The sequence below is a fragment of the Leiobunum rupestre genome, chromosome 4 (genome assembly GCF_980474605.1).
Source record: "Leiobunum rupestre chromosome 4, qqLeiRupe1.1.hap1, whole genome shotgun sequence".
Lineage (NCBI taxonomy): Eukaryota > Metazoa > Arthropoda > Arachnida > Opiliones > Sclerosomatidae > Leiobunum > Leiobunum rupestre.
Genome location: NC_143387.1, coordinates 64,578,383 through 64,594,023, shown reverse-complemented (window position 1 = coordinate 64,594,023; position 15,641 = coordinate 64,578,383). Strand labels below are relative to the sequence as shown.

General features: G+C 36.0%; 2 protein-coding genes, 1 long non-coding RNA gene and 1 other non-coding gene across 7 annotated transcripts; 3 read left to right on the top strand and 1 right to left on the bottom strand.

Annotated features, from left to right (window-relative positions):
- The first annotated feature begins 4,611 nt into the window (after positions 1 to 4,611).
- Positions 4,612 to 7,680, top strand: LOC149948751 (uncharacterized). Its single transcript, XR_016480689.1, has 11 exons — positions 4,612 to 4,863; positions 5,256 to 5,343; positions 5,527 to 5,581; positions 5,748 to 5,844; positions 6,013 to 6,095; positions 6,270 to 6,366; positions 6,537 to 6,605; positions 6,782 to 6,975; positions 7,146 to 7,209; positions 7,375 to 7,433; positions 7,618 to 7,680. It is a non-coding gene; the product is annotated as an uncharacterized LOC149948751 (long non-coding RNA).
- Positions 5,382 to 5,470, top strand: LOC149948752 (small nucleolar RNA snR60/Z15/Z230/Z193/J17). The gene has a single exon (XR_016480737.1). It is a non-coding gene; the product is annotated as a small nucleolar RNA snR60/Z15/Z230/Z193/J17 (small nucleolar RNA).
- A 485-nt stretch (positions 7,681 to 8,165) lies between the features above and the next one.
- Sf3b2 (splicing factor 3b subunit 2) lies at positions 8,166 to 13,295 on the top strand. 2 transcript variants are annotated; one of them, XM_090173870.1, is made up of 13 exons: positions 8,166 to 8,308; positions 8,433 to 8,479; positions 8,550 to 9,071; positions 9,149 to 10,709; positions 10,777 to 11,050; positions 11,123 to 11,336; positions 11,396 to 11,704; positions 11,779 to 12,018; positions 12,082 to 12,189; positions 12,256 to 12,363; positions 12,440 to 12,784; positions 12,884 to 13,096; positions 13,158 to 13,295. In XM_090173870.1, exons 1-13 carry the CDS (start codon positions 8,218 to 8,220, stop codon positions 13,227 to 13,229), a joined length of 4,104 nt encoding a protein of 1,367 aa, XP_090029996.1. In that variant the 5' UTR covers positions 8,166 to 8,217; the 3' UTR covers positions 13,230 to 13,295. The 2 variants fall into 2 exon arrangements, with proteins under 2 accessions (XP_090029996.1, XP_090029995.1); XM_090173869.1 differs by having other exon boundaries at positions 8,167 to 8,308; positions 10,774 to 11,050.
- On the bottom strand, positions 13,218 to 15,582 carry r-l (rudimentary-like). Of its 3 annotated transcripts, XM_090173872.1 has the most exons (10): positions 15,515 to 15,582; positions 15,065 to 15,232; positions 14,751 to 15,005; positions 14,462 to 14,695; positions 14,262 to 14,396; positions 14,064 to 14,197; positions 13,871 to 14,000; positions 13,729 to 13,813; positions 13,561 to 13,659; positions 13,218 to 13,505 (listed from the first exon to the last, which is right to left on the bottom strand). In XM_090173872.1, exons 2-10 carry the CDS (start codon positions 15,197 to 15,199, stop codon positions 13,315 to 13,317), a joined length of 1,398 nt encoding a protein of 465 aa, XP_090029998.1. In that variant the 5' UTR covers positions 15,200 to 15,232; positions 15,515 to 15,582; the 3' UTR covers positions 13,218 to 13,314. The 3 variants fall into 3 exon arrangements, with proteins under 3 accessions (XP_090029998.1, XP_090029997.1, XP_090029999.1); XM_090173871.1 differs by lacking the exon at positions 15,515 to 15,582 and having other exon boundaries at positions 15,065 to 15,427; XM_090173873.1 differs by lacking the exon at positions 15,515 to 15,582 and having other exon boundaries at positions 13,219 to 13,505; positions 14,751 to 14,917; positions 15,045 to 15,114.
- Between the last annotated feature and the right edge of the window lie 59 nt (positions 15,583 to 15,641).

Sequence of the window (15,641 nt, the reverse complement as noted above, 5' to 3'; positions counted from 1 at the left end):
TATTTTGAAACGGAAAAACCCGATTACTATCGTTAAATCTTGGATTAATAATATGATATTTTTAATAAGAAACAAATAACGAAATACGTTCTAAGCTTATTTGTTTCGTATTAAAATACATTATTATTAATCCAAGATTTAACGATAGTAATCAGGTTTTTTCGTTTCAAAATACGCAGTAGATTAAACCGAGGCTTAAGACTGGGAAAGATTCACCGCCTTAAAATTTTCGTCTACTTTAAAGAATAATTCTGAACGAACCAATGGTTGAAAAGTTACGAAACTAGCTTATAAATAAACCTTGAAACTTATTTAAAGTTATATTTATAATTTACTGATGACCAAATTCGCGAAAAGTATTAATATCCTTCCGAATTACAACCTTCTTTCTAAAATCTCATTTTGCTTTCTAATACGCGCGTTGACAACGCAAACTTTACCTAGAGGAGCAGATGTTTGATTATCTACATGGCGCATTAAAAATATTATTTTTGAATGTTATAAAGCAATAAACGATTTTTCAAGACGATTTTATATTACATTTAAGTTCATATAAACGGGAAAATTTGTATGTTGAATATTTCTTATATCCTTTGGTAGGTTGATTCGCTCGCGTTCTACAAGCATTGATACTGGTCTTTTGGATTTTTTCTTTACGGCAATCAAGATGAACTTAAATTGAAGTGACCCATTATTCCGACTTTCCTATCATTTTGTCTCACACAACCTTCACAATAGCTTCATTTTCAAGCGATTTATTGCAAAAATAACAAGAGTTAGCTGGGTGGTAAATTTTAAACGCGGTTACATGAAGGGCGGCGGATGCGTTTTAAGTCAACGAAGGCGCAAAATTGTAAGACGCGTTTCGGGTACAACGTTAAAACCGCGAATACGACACAACGATTGTTCGTATGTAAAATGTTCATAGAACATTTTTTGTGGGAAATAGCCGGACCCTAATGTTCATAATTGTGTTTATAGCCGTACATACAATACTAACGTAGATATTCGCGATAAACCATTACTGTGCACCGGTTTCCCCCATAACCATTGCTCGTAAAACAACTATTTCTAACAGTAACCTGTGAAAAGATATGTTTTTGTTTGAGTAATTACTCCTAAAATATTTAATTATGGAATTTTGAACCATTCTTCATTTTTTATTAAAAAAACTAGCTTTCTATGATTTGAAAGAAACGCGTTTTCTAGTGCGTTCTTAGCGATTGGAAATTATGGTAAAAAGAAAACTATTTCTAACACTAACCTAGCTGTGAAAAGATATGTTTTCTTTTGAGTATGTACTCTTACACGATTTGATTATGCAGTTTTGAGCCATTCTTCAACTTTAATTAAACATAAGTTACTTTAAAGATTTAAAAAAAAACCGCGTTAGCGTCGAGCTAAAGTCGGCCATTTAATTTTAGGCGAAATAGAGTGTTAGTTCACCAGTTTGGCACCGATGCCGTAACTTTCGTTACCAGCCAAACGAAAAGCATGGGCCAAAGGCAGGGTTTTTTAAAAGTTCTAATCGGAACCCGCGACAAAATTTCAAAAATCGTTCTAGTTTGTTATCCGATTTCTATGTTCTCGATAGCGCGTTTTCTCGTGAGGCTTTTACCGTAACTGAGTTCGCGCCGGAAGTCAGAAAAATCGGGCTCCATTAACCGTACTCCTACTCGGTGACTCTTGTGGTGTCCGACTCATGTCGGCGTGGTGGGCATGAAACGGTGGACGGTCTCACGGATGTCACTCCCCGAATTGAAATCTGCGTGCAGCAAAGTGGTTACTACTGCTTGGTGTGATTCCTGGTAGGCGCGATCTTCCTCCTACGCCTTCAGGGGGGCAATTCTGTAAAAAATCGACTAGGAATTCGATCTCGATACCCTATACAATTTCGAAATCGACTTCGACAATTTGCATTGGTTTATGCATATTCGAAATCTTTACCGAATACCATTCGTCGAGATCTCGAAGTTCGAAATCTAGTTTTCGATCGAAAATTTGATTTAGAATATTTACAGAATAGGCCCCCTTGGAGGCTTAACCTAATCCGGGCTCTCGCGAGATTATGCGGCTTCAGCTCCCCAGGTGGGATGTCGTCTTTTGGCGCGTCTCGGCTGTTGACGACTTCCCACGAAAGCGACTCTCTTCCGCTTTAATTTGTGTAACTCGGATTCTTTCCCTAAGTGCGGGGAGGCGGATACCGTGGAGCACATCCTCTTCGACTGTCCATCCCAAGTTGCAACACATTTATTTTAATCTATTGTTTGTTTGTGTTTTCATTTCCTTGCATTGTTCGCTATTAGTGTTTATTAAAGCGTTACCGACGCGATATTTCATCGGTTGAAAATTGTAAAATCGTGTGACTTTTCTTATAGTTCTGGTTCCACAGATTCCAAAAATATTTTTTTCCTATAATTTATTGCGTATACATTTTTAAATAAGCCGCCGAAAATTTCACATTTTGGGGCACTCGGCACTACTAAGCTACTTTTTTTTAAATCAACTGCTCGTGTCAGTCACAAAGAGAAAACTCCGGGAAGGGGAGGCCCGCCGTAACAGTGAGGCGGCGCAAAAAATACAGACGGCGAAAGCGTAGCGTTACCCGGCTGCAAGCCGGCGCGAACGTAATTCCCGCTAGATATAAGAAATGTATTTAAGGTCTAGATAAATTTCGGGGCGTCTAAGCCTAACATAAAATACGGAATTGACACCTATCAGACACCGAGGAAGGCACGTGACCAAGAGCGCGAGCTCTCTTAGCATTTTAGTACTAAGGGCTTGACCTTTCCGCAGGCCGTAGTCTTTAGACACCATCTGTTGGTGACTTTTAGTATAATTTTTAAGCAGGAGACAACGGCTCTCGTGACGATAGCACGAGCTTTTTTACCGATAGATAGCGCCTTATAAGGATAGCCTGCAGAAATTACGCGTTTCTGCTAGCTGTCACCTCCGTATTCACTCCCTTTGAAATATTTTATCTAGACCTTTATATACGTTTCCTATATCTATGGTAACAGCAAAGATAATTTAAACTCGTACCCTAGATTCGAATACTGAGAGCTTTCCCATTGACGGTTTTGTTACAAAGCGTTTACCCTTTTCCGGCACGTGACTTCAGAGAAATCGGTCTCCAGCGGTTGCGGTAAGGCGCAAACCGTGGAGCGAATTTTTTCTGAGTTCCAGCGGGAAGTGGGTAAACGCTATCGGCAACGCGCGAGAGAGTAATTTCGAATCTAGGGTACGAGTTTAAATCTTGGAGAAGGGAAGTATTCTGGAGTGGAAAATCCCATAGCGGTAATAAGAACGTCCTTTCCCGCCTATTGCTGTTAGAATTGCCCAGACTTCCCCGGTTTTTGGTCGGACGTCAGCTTTATCTGCCATCATTCTGGCTTGATGACGTCCGATCAAAAAGTGCATGATGGGAATTTTACAAAGCCGCAGGTGGCGCCCGACTTTTCCACTTCAGAATACTTCTCTTCTCCAAGTTTAAATTATCTTTGGTAACAGGACGCGAAAATGGCGCCAAGGCCCGTTCGCGGTGCGATAATTCAAAAACGCAAAAAACGTGAATTTATAATTTAAACGCACGGAATGGATGCTTCAATTCAGCTGGGAAGGAGCTATTTCCGGTCGGTCAGTTAAACGGTTAGAATGGCTAGCCAAAAAGTCACATAAGCCATGAGAATTTTGCGTCAGATAAGAAATGCGTCGGCTCACGCGTATAAGGAACATACTTAAATGTTAATTTTCGATAATATATTTTAAGGTAAAATATATAATGTTACTAAAACTAAGTTTAAGAAGATAATATTCTTATTCTTATCATCCTCTTATGGTATAAATAATTAAAATTATATGTAATATTTTTATAATACCGGGCAATTTTAAAGCTTCTCATGGAGGCAGAGTTAATTTATTTCGTATAAAATTATCTTTTGGAAAAAGATGAAAACTCATTTATTTAGGACTAAACGTATTACTTTTGCAGTACGGTATGCAACAAGTGTTTCCTTTTAACCAGGTAACTTTTTTGGTATGTTAAGGCTTAGCAAAAAACCGATGTTACGTTCGAGAAAGTTTCCAGCTTTCTAATATTTCAACAAGCACTATATAAATAATAACTTATGAGTCCTGGCTGTCGGAAATATTATTTCTTGGCAATTTCTGGGAAGATGTTTTATTTAAGCGCCTATTAATAAAAACAACTACAGTACTTAGTAGACGGAATGTTTAGACACTAAAAACATAAACACAGCAATGGCAGTGCTGAAAAAACTAGAAACTCAGCTAAAAATAGTGGAGGAAAAATTTACGACAAACCGAAAAACGCGCCGTTCATTATCCGCAACGATCCCGATAGCTGTCGAATCAGTAATGCTGTCAACTCTTTACGTCACTTCAACCAAATTCCAAAAGTTGCTTTTCAATCGTAATTTGTACTCTTAATTTTAATTAATTATTTTAATTTATTTTAAAGAAAATAAATTTAGGTAATAGTTTCTTATGACCTAATACTAATTTAGAAAAAATCAGTTTGATGTTCATTAAATATTGCGTCGGTAACGCTTTAATTCTTTAATTTTCCATTTGGTTATATTTTGAATCTAGCGCGCATGGTGTGAAGGCTCAATGCTATATCCTATGTTCTGTCCCCCCCTCCTAAGTCCCCACTCTAATCATGGGTCTATAAAACAACGTAGTCCACCCCCTGGATCCATCCAGCCAATAGGTTCATGAGGCGTGGTTTGAAAAACTTATAAAAGTGCAAACCCGCGATGTATTCCGCCATTTTATGTTGCTGTAGTCCGTTTGAAAAGGTATGATGTTTCTTAGCGGCGTTGGAAATTTTCATTCCTTTAGGTAATTATTTCTATGTAATTTCAACTTATAAATAGTGGTTTTGTTAATATAACTTTCGTTAAACTTTTTAATGAGTTTAGTTCAGTCGAATGTTTAGCGTATTCTTAGATGAATATAGATTTAAAGTAAGGCCAACCTAAGCCTATTAGCTGTCGAACACGTTTTTTGGCTGTTCACATGCATTTAGAAACCATAGTTTCTACGTGATAAGCATCTCCAAAGTTTTTTGTTTTACATCTGAATGCACGTGATGAGTAACGAATACTTACAAATGATGCTGATTTAACTTCACATCACTCACCGAATACTGAAGCATTCAGTACATATCTTCCAATTGGCGTCTTGTAAAACCTACAGGCTGTGTTAAGAAATGCTAGTATTTTTTTTTCCAGAATGTGGCTTTAGTATAGTTTAAAAGAAACTTCAACTTGATGAGGGATAGAATTGCTTAAAAGAACATGGTTCCCTAGGAACATGAATGTAAGTTTTGATTTCTAATTTACAATGAAATATTTAATTATCTCTAAATGATGATATTATAGTTCAGCTGTAAAAACGTTGATGACACTGCGCTTTTTGTCTTTCGCTCCTATCTGAATTAAAATTTCATTTTTAATGAAAGCCATTGTCCATGGCTATTGCTAATTATTTGATACATTATAGGTGCTGTATATTTGGCCAAAACATGGAGGAAGGATGTGGTTTCACACATCACAATGTAAGAGCTGTTTTTAAACATTTATTTCAATCTTACATGATGAATTAATTTTGAGTATTTGCTACTCTTGAGAGCAATGATAGAAGTTTTAAAATCCTGATTTCAGTGGGCTTAACCCCAAGTTTTTTTTTATTGGGTTATTTTTAAATTTTGGTACATAATTTAGGTAAGCATGTTGGTCTACTTTAACTGAAGAAAATGATGACTGATGACCAAAAATTCTCAACCCACCTCCAAGATGATAATAAAGATTCAAATTTTAGGTATTTAACTTTATTATAAATTTTTGGTAATTGTTCCTTAACTCATGATGGATAACTCCTTTCTGAATTTTCTGTTGACATCTCTACTACCACTAAGATCTCTGATTTCCTATGAACTGAAATAACTAAATTATGTGTTACTTTTTCTTATAAAATTTCTTGTTTCAGATTTTTTTGCACCTGAAACATCTCCTGGGTTACCTAAATCCTCTAGACTGACCAAGTGATTTGTGCAAAAGATAATAATAAAGGTAATTACTAACTAGTTTTGAAATTCTATTTTCCTTAAGAATATGATGACATTGTTCATTGGTCCCTGATATTTTGATGAAATAATGTATTAGCTCTATCTGATTTTGGACTAGGCATAATTACCTAAATTTCTTAAATTTTAATCTCTTAAATTAATCATTTCTTCTTTTTAGATGTTGCATAATCTAGAAAATAGGCTCACTTAAATGAGAGATTGTTGGATTCATTTAGTTGAAGCTAAATTAAAGACCAAGGGACCTAAAGATATTTGTAAGTAAAATTATTTTGTCTCTTTGATTTTAGTTTTCAAATGATGTATAAAAAATAAACAAGTGGGAATCTCCATGAATTAATAGTGATTAGTTTTATGGTCTGACTGCCTCTTTCTTAAATATAAATTGTTTTGTGCCTCTTTAAATTAAATTTTTCTAAAATTTCAGATTGGGTTAACTATGAAGTGAAATTATTCTACATTCAAGCATTAAATGAGAGACCAGTTACAAAATTTGGTAAGTTACACAAAAACTTATACCTTGTATTTTTTGTGTTTGTAAGTGATGAATAAAAAATAAACAAGTGGGAATCTCCATGAATTAATAGTGATTAGTTTTAGTTTCTGATTTTATGATACTTTCTTATTTAAATTCTTAAAAATATTTTTATTAAGCTTTGTTTTCTTCTGCAGATTTCATGATACCCATGTCTGGATTGACATAATAGCAATTTTGATTAAGAAGTTTAGGGTGTTGTACCAAATTTCTCAAAGCTGCCAGAGGTAGTTTCCTTGTCATGGAATTGCTCTCAAGATTTAAGAGTGAAGTTCGAAATATGAAGAGAGTCTCAGATCACCAAGTGGAAAACCCTTTGACTTAAGAACAGGTAAATCATAACTGTAGTTTTCTCAATTTTCTGTTTTAGTGATGAACCTAAGATAGGGACAAATGATAATTAAATAAGTGATTAATTATCTATTCTGATAACTTAATTATCCCTTTTTAATTTTTTTTTGTAACTGTAAAAGCTGATAATACTTTTCTTTAAATCTCTAGTAAATAATTGGTGTTGCCTGAAACTGCTCACTTTGGAAAAAGTCGTGTATCTACCACTGATAAGGTATGCATGTCAAAATAATCAGTTTTTCTGTTTTTAATGATGATAAAGCACTCTTGATTTAATTGTGAAATATTAGTGTCTCCGTGTTTCAACTGAAAAACGAAGATTTTTTTTGCTTCATTAAACTGTGCTTGGTTTAGTGTAAAATTATAGCTTTTATTACAGGTTCTTTGGTTCTGTCTATGAGTTTTGCCTTGAAATTGTTGAATGGATCTTGATTCATGGTGTGTGCAAAATTTTACTCTAGTTTTAATCATTTATAGACTTTGTGATGAATAAAATTTTGCCAGATGACTGTTTGTGATATAAAACCTATAGTCCGTTCCATTTATACTAATTCTGATAATTTTCTCGTTTAATTATTCATTCCATTCAATTTCAATGGCTCATAATTTAATTTCTTTTCAGGTTAAATTCACTGTTGAAACATTTTGTAAAACCTTTTTTTTGTTTTTTTGAATAAATATTTCTACTTTTAAATTTATTTTGTGGTTTTATGTTTTGGTAGTCAAACTTTTACTCTTAACATACTAGAAATTAAGTAAAACGCTTTTATTTAAAAATAAAATTTAATTACATTATTTATCTTCTTAATGACTGCACCAAAGCTACCAGAGGCTGCTTATTAGTGCTCAAAGGGGTGACGTAAATGATTTGGGAATATTAGGATTTGGTAGGATTTGTTTGACGTTCCTGTTGCCACCAATATTGTGGGGTACAATGGGTTGATTTTGAAATAAGTATATGATCTGTGTAATAAGACTTGATTTTGGTCCCGAAACGATTTATATTGGAATAATCATAATAAGTTTTACTTTTCATATTTCAGAATATTGGTGAAAATTAAATTTCGCGCTTTTATTGAGTTTCATGTAATTGGCTAATATGAACCAATAAGAGGCCACACCTTTTACGTAACGATAATTCGCGTCCGATGAAATTTTTGACCCACGGTTTATCGTTACAATTTAGGTCTAATTTCTTTTTAAAAAAATATAATAATCTAAAATGTCCGACGTACCCACAATTAAGGAGCTTACAAAGCTGCGCGTCGTTGATTTAAAACAACGACTCGCTTCCTTGGGTATTAGTACATCAGGTAAATACGATAACCACATGTGTAAACGCTATTAAGCCTTGGCGTAGTTTTTTTTTGTCTCCATTGGCGGATGAATAGTCTGAATAGATAGTGTTTATTGATTATTCTGCTTCGTCTTCCACAGGTTTAAAGGCCGATTTAGTGAAGAGACTTCATGAAGCTCTGATGGCTGTAAGTATTTTAATAGATTTTTTTAACCAATTTATGATGCTTTTAGTTATTAAATGTATTTTAATTGCAGCAAGAAGGACAAGGATCTGAATTTGGAGATTTTCAAGATGATATTCCAAGTGAAGAGTATAATCCTCCGCAGATCTTCCATCAGCAGCCAGCTGATGAAGAACCACATCTTATTCACGAGCAGCAACAGGTACTGCATCATGAACCAGATCCCATTGACAGGGATAAGGAACTGTTTGAGCAGCAAAAAGAAGCTCTAGCATTTGAGCAGGTGCGGTTATTAGAAGAAGAAAAGTCGAGACAAGATATCCAGCGTATTGAACTCGGAAGACAGCAACAGCAAATGCTGGTTGATAGGGAACAACAGCAACAGCAACAGTTAATGGTTGATTCTCAACAGAATATATTGACTCCACAAGATGTTGAAATGATTGAAAGAGGTAAACAACAGCAACAAATTTTGCTGGAGATGAAGAAAAATGAAGAACTTGCGAGGGAACACAGGGAAAGGATGTTGGCAGAAACTCAGCAAAGAATGTTAGCCCAACAACTGCAGCAGCAGCAGCAAGAAGAAGAGGATCGAGTTAGTATCTTGCGTTATGATTTTTCCCTTTGGTTTCCTTTAAAAATGTATTTATTTTTATTTTTTTGTTCTTTTAGATGATTCAACAACAACAATTAGAGGAAAGACAAAGTTTCGTTGCTATGCATGAATTGCCACCACCTCAGGTACAAGTCTCGTTAGCTGGACCTTTTAGTACTATGATATCAAGTGGTGAAAGCATTGCTCATTCAGGGGAGCCTGTTTCAGCACCTCAGATTATACCTATTGAGCCAGCTATGACTGCAAACATAGCAGCTGCTACTCAAGTAGCCAGAAGAATTCCTCATTCCGGTCCTCAGTCTATGATTATTCCTCTTAATCCTGTTATGACTTCATCCGGAGTGGCCCAACCAGTAACAACTATGGCAAGCTTTTTACGAGCTACGCAAGCTTCTCTTGTTGTTGGCTCGAGTATTGATACTCCAGCTTCATCTCAGCAAGTGAATTTGGGCCGAACCATGCCAAATGAAGGCTCAATGCAAGTTCCAGTTATTCAAGCTCAGCTGATCAGCACCCCTAGTACCATTACAACTACTGTATCGAGCATTGTATCTTTACCTACAACCATGGCAAATATAATTAGCAGATGCTCTGTGGTGGGTATGGGAGGTCCGGGGCCATCTGTAATGCCTCAGATTCAAGCACAACTTGGGAGTCACATCCATCAGCCTCCTCCAACTATCAGTCAACCACCTGCCCAAATGACTCAACAGCCACTTATTAGCCAACCTCTCTTGAGTCAACCTCCTCAAATGAATCAACAACCGTTACTAATGAGCCAACCACCTCCTCAAATGAGTCAAACTCCTCTCATCACGCACCCACCTCCATTGATCAGTCAGCCACCTCCTCAAATGAATCAACCATCTCCATTAATGAGCCAACAAGCGCCATTATTGAGCCAACCGCCTCAGTTTAACCAAAATCAACAACAACCACCAATGATACAGATGAATCAAAATCAACAGATGAATTCAGTTCCACTAATGCAACCTCTGATGACTCCTTCATCCAATAACCCTCCTCTCATTCAACAACAAATGGCAGGCCCTCCACCACCCCCAATGACATCCTCCCAATTGGATAATGCTCCACTCTTACCAACTCCCAACATTGACGTAGCTTCTAAACCAATGGTACCTATATCAGCACCATCACACCAGACAATGCAGCAGAATATAATGGAACCAATGATACCCCATTCTGTGGCTTCGATGCCTATTTCTGGCCAACAACCTTTGATGGGATCGGGCCCTCCTAAAACAATGTCCAACAGCAATGCTCCATTGCTGCCAATGCCACCTCCCATGATGGCTCCACATTCCAAGGAAATGATGCCACCGCCACCTCCACCTCCCATGATGATGGGACCGCCGCAGTCCAAGCCATCTCTATCACCCCATGATGATTTTGATGGACCTCTATTACCAATTCCAGTTGATATGCAAGGGAATAAAATTCCTCCAAATTCAATGGTTTATGGTGGAAAGGAAGGCGTGGATGCTGGTGGCTCTCAATCAGGAGAGTATCCTTTACCAAGTGCCATAGAAAAAGTCTTAGCTTTGAAGAATGTCAGAGCCCAAGAAATTGGATTGAATGCTGATGGGGAAATTGCTGGTATATAACCTGTTTAACTAAATTTAATAACATTTCTTAACTAAATATTTTATATATTTCTTAGAAGAAGAAGAAAAGAAGAAAAAGGAACCAGAAAGTACGCCACCTCCTTTGATGAAACCACTAGTATCTGTGGATGAAGACGAAGATGATCCTGATGAAGACGAACAGCCAGTTGTTCCAACTACAAAACAACCCAAAGAGTCAAAGAACAAGAGGAAGAAGATGAAGAAGAAACGAGCCAGGCAAAGAAAAATGGAACAAAAAAAAACCAGCAATGATATTGGTGATAAAGAAGTTGAGGATCATGAAGATGAGGAGAAGACGGAAGTGGAGATAGAGTAAATATTGAGTTTCATTTATTCTTCTAGCAGTGTCTTAATTACGTTTTAAATATTTTTATTATTTCTCAGTTATGTACCTGACACGATGGAACCCAAAGACCCTTTATATTTCCAATTTCTCCGTATATTTGAGAAGTTCAAGCTTCAAGAACCAGAAAAACCTAAGCCAGAATTATCGGAGGAACAAGTTAAAGAAATACAACGACAGGAAGAAATTATGAATCGTTTGGCTGAAAGAAAGAAACCAGCTGATATTGACGAGAAAGATGATGAAGAGGATGATGTAAAGTTCTTTAATTTCACTTTTTATTACATTTTTTAATACTTAAATATTTTAACCAGAGAAAGGAAGAAGAAAAGCCCAAGTTATCAAAAAGGAAACTGAAAAAACTTAGTCGTATGAGTGTCGCGGAATTGAAACAGAGAGTTAGTAGACCAGAGTTGGTCGAAATGCATGATGTAACTGCTAAAGATCCTGTTCTACTGCTTCACTTAAAAGCGACTAGAAATTCAGTACCAGTGCCAAGACATTGGTGTTTCAAGAGGAAGTATTTGCAAGGTAAAAGGGGTATTGAGAAACCTCCCTTTTTACTGCCAGACTTTATCCGTAAAACTGGGATCATGGAAATGAGACAAGCCTTGCAAGAAAAGGTATGAGTTTTTTTAGATTATGTATTTAAAGTATGTCAACTACTTATCCAATTTGGTTACCTTTAATTTCGCAGGAAGAAGCAAAAACAATGAAAGCTAAAATGAGAGAACGTGTCAGACCCAAAATGGGCAAAATTGATATTGATTACCAAAAACTACATGATGCCTTCTTCAAATGGCAAATTAAGCCAAAAATGACCATTCATGGGGATCTGTATTATGAGGGCAAAGAGTTTGAGACGAGGTTGAAGGAAAAGAAACCTGGAGATTTAAGCGAAGAATTGAGGATTGCCTTGGGCATGCCAACTGGACCAGTAATTTAATTAAGAAATAAAGGAATAAATCTCATTTTACAATAATTTTATTAAATTTTTCAGAATCAAAATAAATGTCCACCACCTTGGCTCATTGCCATGCAAAGATACGGACCTCCACCATCTTATCCAAACTTGAAAATTCCCGGATTGAACGCCCCCATTCCTGATGTGAGCATATTTCATTCAAACCATTTCTATTTAAGTATTTTCTAACATTTTGCTTATTTTGTCTAGAGCTGTAGCTTTGGTTATCACGCTGGTGGTTGGGGAAAGCCTCCGGTAGATGAAATGGGTAGACCGCTCTATGGTGATGTGTTCAATACCCAGTCTGGTGATCCAAATGTAAGATTTAAGAAGTGGTTTTATGTCTCGAGTACTCTTATTATAATTTTATTAATTCCCTAATTTTAAACAACAGTACAGCATGATTGATGAAGAAGTGGATAGGACGCTCTGGGGTGAATTGGAGTCTGAAAGTTCCGAAGAGTCAGAGGAAGAATCTGAAGAGGAGGAGGAAGAAGAGAAACCCGAAGATGAAACTGGATTGGTTACTCCAGCTGAAGGTCTCGTTACTCCTAGTGGACTTAATTCGGTTCCAGCTGGAATGGAGACTCCTGATATGATTGAATTGCGAAAGAGGAAAATTGAGGCGGAAATGGAAGGAGGAGAAACTCCAGCTTTGTACACAGTATTGCCAGAACGGCAACAAGATAGGCTCGGAGCTTCTATGATGGGTTCCACACATATTTACGATGTTACTGCTGTAAGTTTGTGCTGAATTTGAATTTATTGCTGGGTGTTCTGCCCAAGTTAATTAAAAGAAATTTATATTTAGCTAAGTTTTTAATAAATCTTTCCATAGGCAATGCCAGCTGCTAAAGCTAGAGGTGTGACTGGCGCTATTGCTGGTTTGATGCCACCTCAAGGAGTGGAAGTTACTCTGGATCCTAGTGAATTGGAGATGGATTCAGCTGCTATGGCTGCCCGATATGAACAGACAGTCAGGGAGCAACAGTCACAGTTGGCCAAGGAAGATCTTAGTGATATGGTTGCAGAACATGCAGCGCGACAAAAAGTATGTACTTACTTTGTAATACTTAAATGGGATCTTAATCTTTTTATTATTATCTTTAAAGAATAAGAGGAAAAAACAACAACAACAAGATACGGGGAAAACCGCCAAGAAATACAAAGAATTTAAATTCTGAATAGTATATTTATGTCCTCCCCCATTCTGTCATTTATTTCTGTGCATTAAAAATGTTATTAACCATTCCGAGCAGTTCATATAACCTACAAACTGCATGCATTGACATAAGCCTGATATGCGGAAATTTTATATTCTTCAGCTTTGCTAGCTGGGTCTTCCGCTTCGAATATGCCACGTCCCACAATAATTATGTCTACACCTTTATCCAAGATAGCTTTGGTCGGTGTTGTATACTGTTGACCCAAAGAGTCCCCACCAGATTCAAATTTAATTCCTATAAAGGCAGAAAATATTTAGATCAATTTATGCAATATTATCTTCTGTCTAACCAGGCATGATGTTGAAAAATGTGGCATCTTCCGAGACTCTTGATTGGCAGATAAATCCAATGACAAAATCCCTGTGTTTTTTGGCCATTGCTATTGTTGCTAAAAACAAAGGACAAATGGGTGTTCATTAACTTAATTACTAAATTAATGTGTTAGCAGCTGATGTACCTTCAGTATAGTCTTTTTTGATTAAATTCCCAGCTGAACTCAATTCAGCAATTAAGAGACACCCTCTTTGCTTATCATTAACCTCCTGTAACATAGAATTTTAAATGGGCAAAAAATATTAGGACAAATATTGTAACTTTACTTTTTTCAAGCCCTCAATTATACTATCTCCAGAAATGGAATGCGCATTTGTAATATCAGCCCATTTAGAAATTTCATAAAGGCCACTAGTATATTGCAATTTTACAGTTTTTCCAATATCAGCAAATTTTCTAAGAAACAAAAATGTAGATTGAGATATCTGAACTAACTACGCAATTGAGCAAATATCCCACCTATCCTCAAACAATAAAAATTTATGTCTATTAGCTAGTTCAATCAATTTTTCTATTTTTTTCATGTCAAAGTCATTTAGAATGTCCACGTGCGTTTTGAGAATACAAATGTGAGGACCAACCTGGTCTGCTAACTAAAATATTTTCAACATTATTAGTTTTTAAAATTATATATTGTTTATATAGTTAAATATTAACTTTTAAAAGCTCTTCCAAGCTGTTAACATCCGCAGCTAGACATAAGTTAGTTTGTTTAATGTCCATAATCGTAAATAGTTTTTTTGAAAGTTCGTTTGTGCATAAATCGGCCCTTTTGGAGAAAGGCAAACGAACCTAGGGTGAATATTTTAGTAGAGTTAGAAAATATAGGAACCAAGATATCTTAATTACACATTTACCATTTCGTAAGATTTTCCTAATAGATTTTCTTGATTGGTTTTCAAATATTCCTTATAGCGTTCGAGTATGTCAGGTTCTATAATTTGATTTTTAAGAAGGATGCTCAACGCATCGGTTGAATTGTAAACACTATGTAGGGTGATTCCCTGCTTTTTTAAGTTTTCAGGCCCTCCTTGCTGGCGATTAACCAAAACAACTGCATCAGTTACTACCAGGCCAACATTTTCAAGTTCCTAAGAATGCAGAACATTAAACAATACATAAAACTTAATTTTTAACTGATAATACCTGCACAGTTTCATAAACGCTAGACCCACTAGTTACTACATCTTCGATGATTAAACATTTTTGTCCTTTTTCATATTTCCCTTCGACCATACATTTTGTTCCATAATCCTTAGCTTTGTTACGTTTCAGAAGCATCGGAACATTTCTTTTAACAGTGATACACGTGGCTAATGGAAGAGCAGTATAAGGCACGCCACAAATTAAGTCAAAGTCTAAGTGCTTTATTTTATCCCAGAGGACATCACATACATCAGACTAGAAACAAAGTAAAAGTTTTACATAAATATAAAATACCTTTATTTTTTCCGTTTTACCAGAAGGCTGGGATATGAAATTATGACTCTCAAATCAAAATAAACAGGAGCGATTGATCCTGATTTTAATAAAAATGAACCTGTTTTGATGGCTCCCACTTTATGGAGGTCAGTTAATAGAGCCTCAACAGTCATTTTTATAATAATACCTCTTAAAATGATCTTACTCTAGGAAGACACAGAAAAAAATAGTGTTTAGTGGAAAAACAATAGTGAACATTGCCCCAGGAGATAGGAAAATAATCTAAATTCCAAAGTTGCTTAGAATATATTGACGACGTGGATAGTAGGCCAATTTTAATGAATGCTAGGATTGCTAGCAGTGTCCTGAAAATTCTAGGTTTAAATTTAACAATATTCATGTACATTTTAATTTTCTCCTAACACATTTTTAACCATAACTATGAAAATAAAAACTATTATTAGCAAAGCGATTATTAGTCGGTTTACCGTTATCGGTACACTAATATTTTTGAAAATAAAAACTATTATTAGCAAAGCGATTATTAGTCGGTTTAGAAAATCACGTGTAGTTGAAAAGCTCAAAGGCCTAGCAACGAAATGAGTCAAATGACAA

What these genes read in the sequence shown, in the direction of transcription:
- Sf3b2 (XM_090173869.1), top strand. Translation starts at nt 8,218, where the DNA reads ATGTCCGACGTACCCACAATTAAGGAGCTTACAAAGCTGCGCGTCGTT. An exon ending in TTCATGAAGCTCTGATGGCT is followed by an intron (nt 8,480 to 8,549) that starts GTAAGTATTTTA and finishes TTTTAATTGCAG; the next exon opens with CAAGAAGGACAAGGATCTGA. An exon ending in TGCTGATGGGGAAATTGCTG is followed by an intron (nt 10,710 to 10,773) that starts GTATATAACCTG and finishes TATATTTCTTAG; the next exon opens with AAGAAGAAGAAAAGAAGAAA.
- r-l (XM_090173872.1), bottom strand. Translation starts at nt 15,199, where the DNA reads ATGACTGTTGAGGCTCTATTAACTGACCTCCATAAAGTGGGAGCCATC. An exon ending in GCGTTTATGAAACTGTGCAG is followed by an intron (nt 14,696 to 14,750) that starts GTATTATCAGTT and finishes CTGCATTCTTAG; the next exon opens with GAACTTGAAAATGTTGGCCT. An exon ending in GCTTGGAAGAGCTTTTAAAA is followed by an intron (nt 14,198 to 14,261) that starts GTTAATATTTAA and finishes AAAATATTTTAG; the next exon opens with TTAGCAGACCAGGTTGGTCC.